Genomic DNA, 13,619 nt, shown 5'->3' with positions numbered 1-13,619 from the left:
ATGGATATTATGTTATATCTTATTAAATAACCAGTAACTGCTGTTTTAGAGATATTCTGATACCGCCGAATTATATTATAGATACTTTTAATTAAAAGTAATATTGAAAGATAAGGTGGCGTCGTTTTCTCATATTTAAAATTACATTTTAGTTGGAATATAACGGGCCCGTTAAGGCGTCCTTTTGTCAAGTTTTCGACTGTCATGTGATACACCTCAATAAAGTTAGCACTCCTATTTCGGAATTTTTAAATTTTGTTATTGCAAATTGTTATTTTAAATGCCTTTTATGAAGACCCGACAAATAGTATGCGTTGCGTAGCTGATACGTAGATGTTTCGCCTCTCTTAAATTTCATTTACATTTTTTGTAATTACAACGGGTGCACCAGCTTCTACCGCGCGACGAAATACAAAGTACGAGATTTCTTATAAAAATTAATTACAAATAATATTATAAAATACTTGTAGGATTTCTTGCCCAGTGCCGGCGAAACGAATTATTTCCAGGGCAAATATTATGGACAGATGAAGCTTTGCTCACCCCAAACGGGATTTTTAACTTTAAAAATTTCGTTTTGTGGGATTACGTCAACCCGTGGGCCATTCGCCAGGGCGCCTTTCAAATCGGGTGGCAATTTAATGTATGGGCAGGAGTAATAGGAAGTCGAGTTATAAGTATTTTTTATACGTAAAAATTTATTTTATAATTAAAATTTCTAAAATTTTTATTGACGTATTTCAAATCGGGCCGTTCTTTCTCCCTCCACGCCTTAATGACGAATTATATGCAGACTTTTTAATTAATAATCTGCCGATATTATTGAAAGACGTTCCGCTAAATTTAAGAATTAATATGATCTTACAGCAAGACGGCACTCCGCCTCACTTTTTACGTCGCGCGAGAAATATTTTAAATGAATATTTTCCGAATAGGTGGATAGGGCGAGGGGGGCCAATTTCGTGGCCAGCACGTTCCCCGGACATGAACGTGCTGGACTATTTTGTTTGGGGCCACATTAAGGCCAAAATAGAAAATGTGCGATCGTACAGTTGAGGAAGTCCGCGATGCAATCATAGCGGCCTTCCATACGATCACGCCTGACATGGCGGAAAGAGCAACGCAACAAATTGTTCGGAGAGCCGAACTGTGCCTACAAGCACAAGGGAGGCACTTCAAACAATTGTTGCGTTTAGCTTTCTAGGTGGATTAGGCCTACTGGGGAGACCACATTAAAAAAAACGCACTGAGCTATCTACCTCAGGAGGTAGTGTGGAAACGATAGCGTTTCTACTGTAAAATTATTAAATAATTAGACAAGAAATCGGAAATTGTTCTCGTTCGTGCGTATTCATTTACATTCCGCTCGCTTATATCGTCGCCTCGCGTCGCTCGCGTGCATCGTCGCCTCGCGTCGCTCGCGTGCATCGTCGCCTCGCGTCGCTCGCGTGCATCGTCGCCTCGCGTCGCTCGCGTGCATCGTCGCCTCGCGTCGCTCGCGTGCATCGTCGCCTCGCGTCGCTCGCGTGCATCGTCGCCTCGCGTCGCTCGCGTGCATCGTCGCCTCGCGTCGCTCGCGTGCATCGTCGCCTCGCGTCGCTCGCGTGCATCGTCGCCTCGCGTCGCTCGCGTGCATCGTCGCCTCGCGTCGCTCGCGTGCATCGTCGCCTCGCGTCGCTCGCGTGCATCGTCGCCTCGCGTCGCTCGCGTGCATCGTCGCCTCGCGTCGCTCGCGTGCATCGTCGCCTCGCGTCGCTCGCGTGCATCGTCGCCTCGCGTCGCTCGCGTGCATCGTCGCCTCGCGTCGCTCGCGTGCATCGTCGCCTCGCGTCGCTCGCGTGCATCGTCGCCTCGCGTCGCTCGCGTGCATCGTCGCCTCGCGTCGCTCGCGTGCATCGTCGCCTCGCGTCGCTCGCGTGCATCGTCGCCTCGCGTCGCTCGCGTGCATCGTCGCCTCGCGTCGCTCGCGTGCATCGTCGCCTCGCGTCGCTCGCGTGCATCGTCGCCTCGCGTCGCTCGCGTGCATCGTCGCCTCGCGTCGCTCGCGTGCATCGTCGCCTCGCGTCGCTCGCGTGCATCGTCGCCTCGCGTCGCTCGCGTGCATCGTCGCCTCGCGTCGCTCGCGTGCACTGAGGCCTCGTTTCTAGCCCAATCTATGCATCGCGTGGGGGAAAGGCACCGATGCTTCGCCCGAAATCGGTAATAAAATACCAAATTTTTATACGCTGATATCTCGCCTATTATCGCGAAAATTTTAAAATGGTATGGGACTTTTCGATTTGTCTTAATGAGACCTACCTACCATATTCGGGAAAGTCCACTGATCAGAAACACTCTGTATATAATTTTTTTTTTATTTTAGACAGTATTAAAACTACATGCAGTAATTAAAGTTAGTGGAGGAACAACAATTATCTCTGGTGTAAATTCTTCAAATAAAACGAAGCTCAATAATGTAATATACACTAATAATCTGTCTTTATTGATATTTAAAATAATATTGTGACAAAAATATTGACAGTTTTTATTTTTCTATATGTACAGCGCATATTACAAGCTAGGACATTATACGAACTAAAAGATGGAGATTTAATTCAATTTGGTATTGTACATGCCACTTATCACACATAATGTCAATATTTCAGCATATTAGTCCCAGATACACCTCCATCATTCAAGAAAACAATTATGAGTAGAATAATTTCTGATACATTAGATTCGTCTCTGGTAAGTTTTTATTATAAAATTAATATATTTACGATATTTACATTGTTTGCACCAAAATTAGAGATTTGTTAATTTTCGTAGACCAATTCATCTGATGTTATCAATGATGAATTCATAATTTTTGAAACTCAAAATAATGAAGATGGCATTTTCCAACAGCCACAAATGCCACATAGTCTATCTACAAGTAGCGGCTTAAAAAATATTTTTACAAGTGAGCTTTAATATCAGACGATTCGGAAACAAAAAGTGAAAAAGATATGCTTGCAATGCACAAAGTTTCAAAAAAGAAGAGTGGAAAATCTCAACCAGAACAAACAAACGATGATTCGGAAACGGACGCAGAGGAGTACATCGAACAACTCGTTAAGACACAGCAGAAAAGTTCTCGTCTTCAGGTAATTTTAAATGAATTTAATGAAGATACTAATAAAAGAAATGATCTTAGTACAAGTTTTGAATCTGATGATATATTTAATCTACCAACGCAAAAAATGAATAACTCTACAATTAATAAATCATCAAATTCAATTATTCAATCACAAAAACTTAATGAAATTAATAAGATAGTTGACGATATGGAGTCGATGCAAAAAGACACGGCAGCTACGCATATTAACACAAAATCAGTTGATTATCGCACAAAAGTAAATCTCGATTGTGAAAATATAGATTATGAGTTAGCGCCTACACAACTATTTAATAAAATTGATAAAACAAAGAAAATTTCTATTTACGAAAAAGACTTCACAAGTAAATGTAAATGATATTTTTGAAGAAAAACTCAATAATATGTTTGATGTTGTGAATAATGATCGAAATAAAATTTCTGATTTGCCGTACATGTCGACACAAAGTCTGCAAGATATTCTGGAATCGCAAAGCGATGACGTAAGTAACTCTGACACTGATGATAGAAATATTGATAATATGTCACGAAAGCAATCAAAAAAGACAAAGTAATTTACTAAATACCGAAATAGATGTGAATAATGCAAATGAGATAAAGACCAATTTGCAAGATTCAAATGTTAATTTTTCTCCAATTACCGCAAAACAAAAGAAAAATATAAAAGATTTAGATGAAAAAGTAACTGTTTGTCAAAATGTTAATTCTTTACCGATACTTAAAATGGATATCAAAAAAACTGTGGATGATAATACAGCAGTAAAATTTAATAATAAAACGAAGAAAAGAATGCCAGAGGCAAAGAACGAATCTGGTACAATAATGGAAACATTGAACGATGATAAAAATAAATATATTTCAAGCGGAGACAACGGAAGGAATCTTCGAAGTTCAAAATTAATGAAACAGACAAATAAAGCTATACCAAAAACGAATAAACAAGTTTTTGAAAGAGATTCAGTTAAAGTCGATGCTGCAGAAGAGAAAATGTCTTGCATGCCTTGCCCATCAGCAAATGGACAACGTATGCAAACATTTACGATCACTTTTGAGGATAGTGAAACCGATAGCGAAACTGATAAAAAAATCAAATATAAGCGATTCGAACAAATGGCAAACAGAATGTTAAGCAATACCGTGAAACAGCATGATATAAAAAAGAGAAAAATAAAAAGTCATTTACCTGATGTATTAAAGGATTTAAAACTGAAATTTGTTTTTTATTTCTCTTTAGTAGATGTATATTGAGCGGTTCTGGATCACTACGTGTTAGTGTATCCGTGTGACCTAGGACGAGGAGTAATGACGTCACGCGGGGAAAGGGGTGTTAATCGTTCCCTCTCGCTCGCACTCGTTCGCGCCGCCCATCATCTCCTTTCGCTCGCACCGCCCATCGTCTCCTCTCGCTCGCACCCGTTGAACGCACGGAGCGGTTCTGGATCACTACGTGTTAGTGTATCCGTGTGACCTAAAGCGAGGGGTAATGATGTCACGCGGGGAAAGGGGGTGTTAACGGTTCTGGGTCCGTGAGACCTAGGGCAAGGGGTAATGACGTCATGCGGGGAGGGGGTGGGTATTTATAAATCGCCCCTGTGTCGGCGATTCTAGGAACGAATTGTTTAGAAAATAATAACAACATCGAAACTCTGAAATGCAATATTATTTTTAAAAATGATAAGCGTGTCGTCGCGCAGCGGCATGTTTATGCGGCATCGCGACTTTCAAAGGAGTCGCGATTTTTTCAAAGGGGTTGTGTGGCGTCGCGGCGGCAACGGGCGGCGATGGCGGCAAGCGGCAGATCGCAAGGTATCGCGCCCATCGTTCCCTCTCGCTCGCACTCGTACGCGCCACCTATCGTTCTCTCTCGCTTGCACCCGTTCGCGCCGCCTATCGTTTATCAACGATTCTTTTATGCGCTTATACGATTCGAATGCGGGTGACGCTGTACACACCCCCCGGCTAATCGCTCCTCCTTATCTTATTTCTTTCTCTCTCAGATGCATACGTTACATATGAACAAGGCGGATTCATGAGGTGGGATTTACGCCTCACAATTATAAAGAAGATGAAGGATGGAATAAAAATAATTAAAAATGTTACATATAGAATACAAAGTATATATTTTTTAAATATGCGATACAATATATTTCATTATACTTTTTTTCTTACACATTTATTATAATCGCAAGCATTTCACAATCTATAATTTGTTGTTCGTCGAAGGAATCGCTGCTGCGTACAGCGCTCACTGCTTCGGTACGACTTCTTGATGCGGAAGCGAATTTACAAAATTACTCGTATTTGTCGTCGATCTTCGGTAGGGTTTTGGTGAGTACGTTGAATTTCAAAGCGACGCAATCATCAAAATCCAACATTTGCGTGAACGTAGCCTCGGTCATAGCCATACGTGCGTCGAAAGATTCAAGTCGCACAAGTTTCATTTCGTTCATATAACATATTCGCACTGTGAGCGAACCTATGTTTAAACAGTCGTATGGTTGCTTCGGTCGATCGCGAAGCATATTCTGAATTGTCCATCGATGCTCGCAGAGTTCCTTCCCGGTGTCAAGCAACATCGACAATTCATCTCCTCAATTATCGCCTACGATGATCTCCACAAAACTCCGCGGTCCAACGTTCACGCCGATCTCGAGATATTTGTATCCCGTGCGAGTCAGCGGGTATCGCCTGCATAGTAAGCGCGTCACGTATCGTTTCGGTTGGACGCTGGAAATTAAATAAGAACAATCGTGAATATTAATGTATTAATTTTAAAGTAAATAATTTTTATAAGAAAAAAATACTTACTCGTGAGATGAGGAGGTTCATTACCGCAATCAATTCGACGCATTTTGTAGCAGTTTCTCTCGGTGTAATACATTGTTATATTCGTAATCGTAGACGTAGTCGTAGACGAAGTTGTAATCGTTGCTGCTGCAGCCAAAGCGAAGAATGTACTGATTGCACGATTGGATGGTACCTCGAGTCGAGGACGGTTATGAAAAATCCTCTCTTTCATTATTTAAAATTTTGCATAAAGTGGGGTAATATAAAATGCAGTTAGACAATTATCGGAGAGGGTAATTAAGAAAAAGTGATTGGTAAAAGGTAATTGAGAAAGGGTAATTAGGAGAGGGGTAAAACAATCCAAAGGCGCAGAAGTATAAGTATGAAGAAAAGTTTATTCAAAAATTATACATCATCATTTTGACGGTTACGCCACCAATTGTACAATTTAAATACATTTTGCACGGCGCAATTTTTGGAATGTCTCTTACAGCGGAAAGTATTCGAATCGTTTAAATCGCTAAGTGATTCAACATATTCGAAATTATCTTCGATGTTTCTAACGATCAGATTGTCCGTGTAGAATTTGTGACCATCGTTATAGTCGTCGCCATAGTAATCCTCTTCAAGCATATCTCGCAGCCAATCGCGTTTTTCGAGTCCTTTGACGTATACGATGGCGTGATTGTAGCAATCTTCCTCGTTCTGTATGGCCCTGATGATCTGGCGTTTAGCCTGACTGTACGGAACGTCCTTGTCTTCCCACGCTATGCCGTGATGATTTCGTACCAACCAGGTAACGAGGCGTCTGTCGTCTCGCAATACAAAACCCCATGGCATAAGCTTTGCAAAAACGTAATGCGCGAGAATGGTACCACCTCGCAGCACCGCCGCGTCCTTCACGACGAAACGTCGTCCGATGAGATATCCTTGCAGATCGACGAACGTTGGCGTAGACATGATGATAATGATGATGACGATGACGATGACGATGACGATGCGATTTGATCGGAGGAAATTTTGTTACTGAACACGCGCGAGCGTATTCGTCAATTTTTTTAATTTTATCCCCTCCTTTCCAAATTGTATTACTTTTTTAAATGCTTCGAGACAAAATCCGTCACGCGTTCCTGAAGTCGTTCGCTTCGCGACTTCTTATCCGTTTGCGTGGCTACGTCAACCACTGTGTTTCCCGTGGATGTCACTCGATACGTCATTCCTCTGTTCAATAAGTGATGCGTCGGTCTAGGATCCGTTTGCGTAGTTTTATCTTCCTTCATGCGACTCGCGTTCTTACACCAACAAGATGGTTGATACTTTGAAGGTTTCATGACGATGATGAGAATCTCTTTTTCTATCGATGTTACGTATATGACAGAAAGGAAGCGAATACGCAACGTTCATCGATTCACCGCTTTACATACACACGTCGAAGATCGTTTTTACGTGATCTTACATACGACGTTGGTCAATGGATTGTATTGAACCAAACGATCGTGTATGATGAGACAGTAAGCCGTGGTATTTGGCGCTACATTGTCCTTGCATTCAAACTCGAATCTCACGTCCACGGTAGCGGCACAGTATACTAAGAGACAGTAGGGACAGTAAGCAAAAATTTGTCAGCCGCGCAGTTTCGCTCGCGCATCTACGAGCGGCCATGTTTTTGGGCGCACCAATAGCGTTGACTGTAAATTAATTTGAAATTGCTTTAATTTCAATACAGTTTAATAACGTATTTGTTATGTTTTAAAGGGGTTAATAACTCTGAACTTATAATGAAACAAAAGAAAAGAAATATATTTATTTAATAAAGGCAGTTGACATGAGATGTAACTATGAGACGGACCAAGATTCTAGCAATTGATGGTCCCTAAAGCTCGGTGTACATACACGATGCAAGAAATTGAACAAAGTTTTAACACCAAGCTCAACACTAGCTTAAAAAGTAGTGTACATACACTAGCTTCATAAGTTAGTATTGAGCTTAGTGCTGTAACTTTGTTTAATTTCTTACAACGTGTACACTCGTGGTAAGAATGATTGCAACACATAAAGTTGCAACATAATTTTTAGAAACAGAAAATGCGAACCGCTAAATTCGTTTACGTGCAATATAATTGTAAACAAACCCACCCTTCCAATGTGCATATGCAAAATTAAAATAAAAACATTGTTTAATTTCTCGGAGCTTACGTACTATTTATACGGCATTTGCTGCCTAAAGACTTCAATTTCTCGAGGCCCACAAAATTATTCATACGGCATTTGCCGCCCAAAAACATGGCGCCGGGTCATGTGACCAGAAATATTTGGCTGAAAAAGATCAAAGGTACCGACGCTCACTGTCCCTACTGTCTCTTAGTATACTGTGGTGGCGGTTTTAATCGATTTGTTTTGACGCGAGCAGTCGATGATGACGAACGGACCGTTGAGCAGAAACGACGTGACGGTGAGATTCGGTTCGAGATATTCGTAGCCGTAGTATTCTTTGCAGAAACGCGCGTACGCGTCGTAGAGAATCGCGTATTTACGTTTGTCAAAGTAGAGGTTCATATCGTCGTACGGATAGCACTCTGAATTCAGATAGAGCTTCACGTTGGTCAGTTTGCAATCGTCGAAACAACTGTTGTCTTCGGACATAACGTTTTTTCGACCCGTCTGCAGAGCAAAGATGATGTATCGAGGTTTCTCGAGTTGCGTGGCGGTCTTGATAGCCCATGAGTGTTTGGTCGTGAGTTGCAGTAGCGGAAACTCGTACAGATCCCATGAGCGAAAACCCATACTGACAAATCGACCGCTTTCCAAGGTGCGCAACATTGCCAATTTCTTTACCTCGTTCAAAAGTACATGAGGCATACGCCATTGTATCTTCAGCAAGTCAACTTTAGGCTTGAGCGTGGAACTGCCTACTAGACAGTTGTTGTCGTTGCGCGTTCGTATAAGAATCAATTCGTGATGAGCGTTGATCACGACGCGCCTATAGTCTTCGCAAAATTTTAGCAGCATGTTGAGCGGTACGCAGAAATTAAAGTAACCGTTTGCATTAATCGTGGGACTGAGCCATCCCGCGTTCCGCAGAATCACGCTCCTGTCGGATGAAACGGTCGCGTAATTTTTCAGCGTGCTGGTTACGCCAACGTTTCGGTTACGATCGATCTCCACACCGTCGAGCTCGTATCGTATCTCATCGAACATAAAAGCGATGCAGTTGTCCCCTAGGATCACGTCGGCTCCCGCAACCACCTTGCCCTCCGTTAATTTTCCCTTGATGTAGAGAAAACTCTCGTGCGGCAGCGTGTACAGATCTTGCTGCTGTATCGGTATTCTTATCTCATCGCTGTATCCGAACGTCGTATTGGCAAATGGATTGTAGGCGTGAGTCTCGATCTTGACGATTCGATCGTCGAAGATCGGTTCGTCTCGGATATTCAGAATGTTGGTCATCGTTCAGATAAAATTATTTTGCACAGCGAATCCGAGCGATCTCAGAAATTCAACGTTTGTTTCAGTTAGTCTTCTTCTTCTTATCCTTCCAACGCTATTTACAACGATATGTTGTCGCGGTTCAGGCTGTTGAATCGTACCAGTATCGAAACTGATCGTCGTAACGCGTCTCGTTTCGTTCGGTATTAACATGTCACGTTATCGTTGTCGTTGTAGTCGCACGTGCAATCTGATGGTGATCTCCTCTCCGCGAAAGTCGAGCGGTCGTCCGTTTTGGTTAGTGATGCGTATCGTGAGATCCGTAACGTCGTATCGCACGATGATCGGTAGGTAAATGATCTGCGTGGGCGTTTCCGTGATCTTATATTTCGGTGGTACTTTCGGTGAAAATTCATGAATCGTGTGCACGCATTCGCCGTTGCAGTATGCGCCCGCGGTTACGTTAAATTCGATGCGAATAATATTCAGATTGATTATATTAATCGGTAAGTCGGACTCGTGCCACTTTCGCGGTTGCAGTACACGGTGCGGTGAGAATCCGAGAAGTGGTCCCAAAGAGTTTGGTTTTGAAAAGTTTACCACGTACGCGGATTTGATCTCGCTTTTCATAGTGTTGAAGTTGGCGCAAATTGCTATCGAGAAATCATCGTTCTTCTCGCTCTTCTCACTACGATGACTATCAACGGTGTCGCGTTGTCGCGGCATCGCGTGTTTCAAAAATTTGTCTATGGCCTGTATCTCGTACGATCCCTCGGGAATCGTAATTTCTTTACCGAAATATACCTTTTCGTATCAAGAGATTGAAATTTTCCTCTGAAAGTTTTGCAAATTCACCGCGCAAGATTCGCATTTTATCTTTAATGAGTAAAGACGATAATTTGTCGAGGCTAGCGTTCAAAAATGTGTACGAATTTATAAAGCGCAATTTTATCGCAGTTCGCAAGTCCTGTCCCTTAGCTGTATCGTTTACATGTTTTGTAAAAGAGATGTATTTTTCCTTCGTTATTGGCAGCAAATCGACTTTACCCTCATACGCCGTGGTGATTTCTTTTATGACAAAGTTTGCGTCGTAGCCTGACAAATTATGAAACACGACGGGGATGTAACGCGTGTCGCGGTATTGCACGTTACATTTTGAGTGCGCGGGACCTCTATACCGACCGGTCATATGGCAATGATCGCGCACACGCTTCTCGTCCACCGCAAACGGACTTTTACACACGTGGCATACTGTCACGTTCTCATGCTCCTCGCGCTGCGCATTTGACAAAGTCTCCATCGGGACGGTTTTTAATATTATAATTTTTTCGTGATGAGCCAGTTTTACTAACTGCTCAACGAACCACTCGATGCAATCGAGTCCGCGATGATATTCATATCTTGACAGCGACTCGTCGAACGAGCATCGCACGTAGTATCCCATGCTGAATACTTCATGACGTTGGTAGTTAAACGTCGTTTGCTCCGGCGACGATGGTGGATCGATCTTTCGCAACACGCACTCCAGATCGGCGTATACGATGAATGGTACGCGTTCCTTGTTGTAGTGGTTGGAAAAGCTGAGCCATTTGTCATCCTCGCTAGGTAGTCGTATAGCGCAGTTGTTTAAAGTTCCACAATCCACGATATGAATCTTAAATTTCTCGCTCGAATTAAAGTAATGAAGACACCTAAAATAAAATTTTTTTTAATATATTTAAAAAAATCAAATAAAATATTCAAAATTATACGTACCGATCACAAATATATTTACGATGCTCGCGTCCGCTTAGTTGTGAGCTGATGAGACGTGACAGATCACTGATACATGCAAAGTGTCCTACTTCCTGTTCATCGTTGTCGTCGTCGCGTTGTACGTACAATAAATTTACATGTTTCTCTTTCTTCTCGTTAGTGAGGTGTACAAGTAGAACGTTAATTTCTTTTCCACATCTCTCAGTGGCGTACACATTGATCGAGATATCGTTTAATCGTTCGAGTCTCGCAACGTCTTTAAGAGTCGCGGGAAACTGTACACCCTCGACGTTCAGCACCGTTGCGTAATGCGGGTACGACGATTCCCGATCCACGTGCTGCTTTACGGGATACAGAGCTGCCACTACCGACCACGCGAGACACTTATCGTCCATCGACTTTACACTTATCACTGCTTTTTTAGCGGCTAACTTCCGCGGCAATGTAACGTAGCATCCCACGCGCATCGGATTGTACTTATTTACGTTGATTTACGTATCAAATTCAAAATTCGCGACAACGCCCATCCGCTGTCACGCTCCTGAAACTCCTCGAGAGAAGCCAGCGTGGGTTCGACAACGTGCAGCCGGTACCACTCGCGCACATCCGTTTCTTGAAAAATCTCACAGTTTTTCGTGGTTATATTTTTGTTGGTGCGTTTGTCCCCGGCCGTAAACTCACCGTTGAACACAGTATTCACTTTTACACAATTGTTTTTAAGCATGATGTCTCGTATGCGCTCGTACACCACGTTACCGGCATCCTCCAGGAATCGCAGCGGCTCGATATAGTTTGTGTTTATCACCACATCCGTTGCGATACGACTTTTGAACGCGGTCTCGATCTCACGCCAGTCGAGTTCATTAGTCGTTTTGTCACCATCACCGTTGGCAGCACTAGTGCTCGCGTACTCACCACCCTGGTGCACGTAACGTTCGTATAAATGTTTCTTGGCACCTAAGAGTCGCGCGATACTCGCCACCGTGGATTGCGAGCACCCGACGGATACGCGCGCTCGCTTAGCGCGGCTACGTTCCTCGAGCTGATTTACTAGTTCGTCGCATCTTTCAGCCCAAGTGAAAAATTCTTCCAAGGTAGTCACGGTGTTAGCCTGCAACAGGAGTTGACGCTCTTCCTCGAGGAGACTTTGATCCATTTTTATTATTATCATACGTCTCGCGCACTCAAAAGTTAAAAGACAACAACAGTAGCAATAAGTACGACAAAAACAACGACATTAGCGATAAAAACGGTATTAGCAATAAATACAACAAAGCAACAACATTAGCGATAAATACAACAAAAAACAACGACATAAGTAAGACAACATTAGCGATAAATACAACAAAATAAAAAAACCTACATTAGCAATTAACGCGAATGTAGAATCGAAGTACATTGCTCGCTCACGCAGTTGTGCACACCGGGCACATATCACACGAGATTATAACAAACGTTGCGGCGTACCGTAGAGGCTGTCATAGGATCCTACAACGTGTTTGCGAATCTTGAAGATGGGGTCATATAAATCGTATTGCATCGATATCAAACAAGAAGCGCACACGTTGTATTCTCGCTCGTCACCGTAATAAAAATATATAGCACAAAATTTCGTACGCGGAGTAATCGCGCTTAAATTCCGCAAATTGACCGTTTTCCGCGTAGTATTTTCAACCGTTTCGTCGTCGTCGGTGTTGCAGGCACTATCCTCCGACAAGGGATGAATCTCATCGATTTTTTCATCAACTTCGATTTCTTCATCAACTTTGATTTCTTCGTTGTTCATTTCGTACATAGTCGTCGATCGCTCAATCACTAATGAGATTCACGCATTGTGACAAAAAAGGTATAACGAGTGCGTTATATTCTACTCTTTACTACCAATTAATCATGTGATTTCATTTCTTACTTTCTCTCAAATTATATTGAGTCATTTACTAATATTCACGGTATTAAAAACCGTTAGTAAAAAACCGTTAGCTTATCTTTTTCAGATAAAAAGAATTCGGTTATTCTCGTCTAAAATTATTTTACAAACTTTTACTTTTCGGAATTAAAAACGTTGACTTATTTCTTTCCGACAAAAAAAATGTACACCCATCGAATAGCAGGTACCCTCTGTTTTGCAGAGTCTTTGCGTTTAGCCGCACAGCTTTTGTTCTCTGCGTAGTCTATTTTATAAATGAGGGTTGAAGCAAGTGCACATTTGTTTACGAGGGCAAAGTGAGTGAGAACGAGAATGATAATTTTTATCTCTATAAACATGAAAACAATTTGGATCAAGATGAATCCTTCAACTGTCGAGCAGTCAGTTCCTTGCAACCACTCATCAGTAATTGAAACACGCGATGCCACGACAACGCGACACCGTCGATGGAAATCGTAATGAGAAGAGCGAGAAGAATGATGATTTCTCGATAGCGATTCGCGCCAACTTCAACACTATAAAAAGCGAGATCAAATCCGCGTACGTGGTGAACTTTTCAAAACCAAACTCGTTGGGTCCGCTTCTCGG

The 13,619-nt window shown here is 42.4% G+C and overlaps 1 protein-coding gene across 1 annotated transcript; it reads right to left on the bottom strand.

Moving 5' to 3' along the window:
* Positions 1-8,284: 8,284 nt before the first annotated feature.
* Positions 8,285-9,370, bottom strand: LOC139112344 (uncharacterized). Its single transcript, XM_070673318.1, has one exon. It carries the CDS (start codon positions 9,368-9,370, stop codon positions 8,285-8,287), a length of 1,086 nt encoding a protein of 361 aa, XP_070529419.1.
* Between the last annotated feature and the right edge of the window lie 4,249 nt (positions 9,371-13,619).

The sequence above is a fragment of the Cardiocondyla obscurior genome, linkage group LG28, assembly GCF_019399895.1.
Source record: "Cardiocondyla obscurior isolate alpha-2009 linkage group LG28, Cobs3.1, whole genome shotgun sequence".
Lineage (NCBI taxonomy): Eukaryota > Metazoa > Arthropoda > Insecta > Hymenoptera > Formicidae > Cardiocondyla > Cardiocondyla obscurior.
The sequence above is the reverse complement of the archived record's forward strand: the minus strand, read 5'-3'. Positions and strand labels throughout refer to the sequence as shown.

Coding starts and splice junctions, on each gene's coding strand:
- LOC139112344 (XM_070673318.1), bottom strand. CDS start 9,370: ATGACCAACATTCTGAATATCCGAGACGAACCGATCTTCGACGATCGA.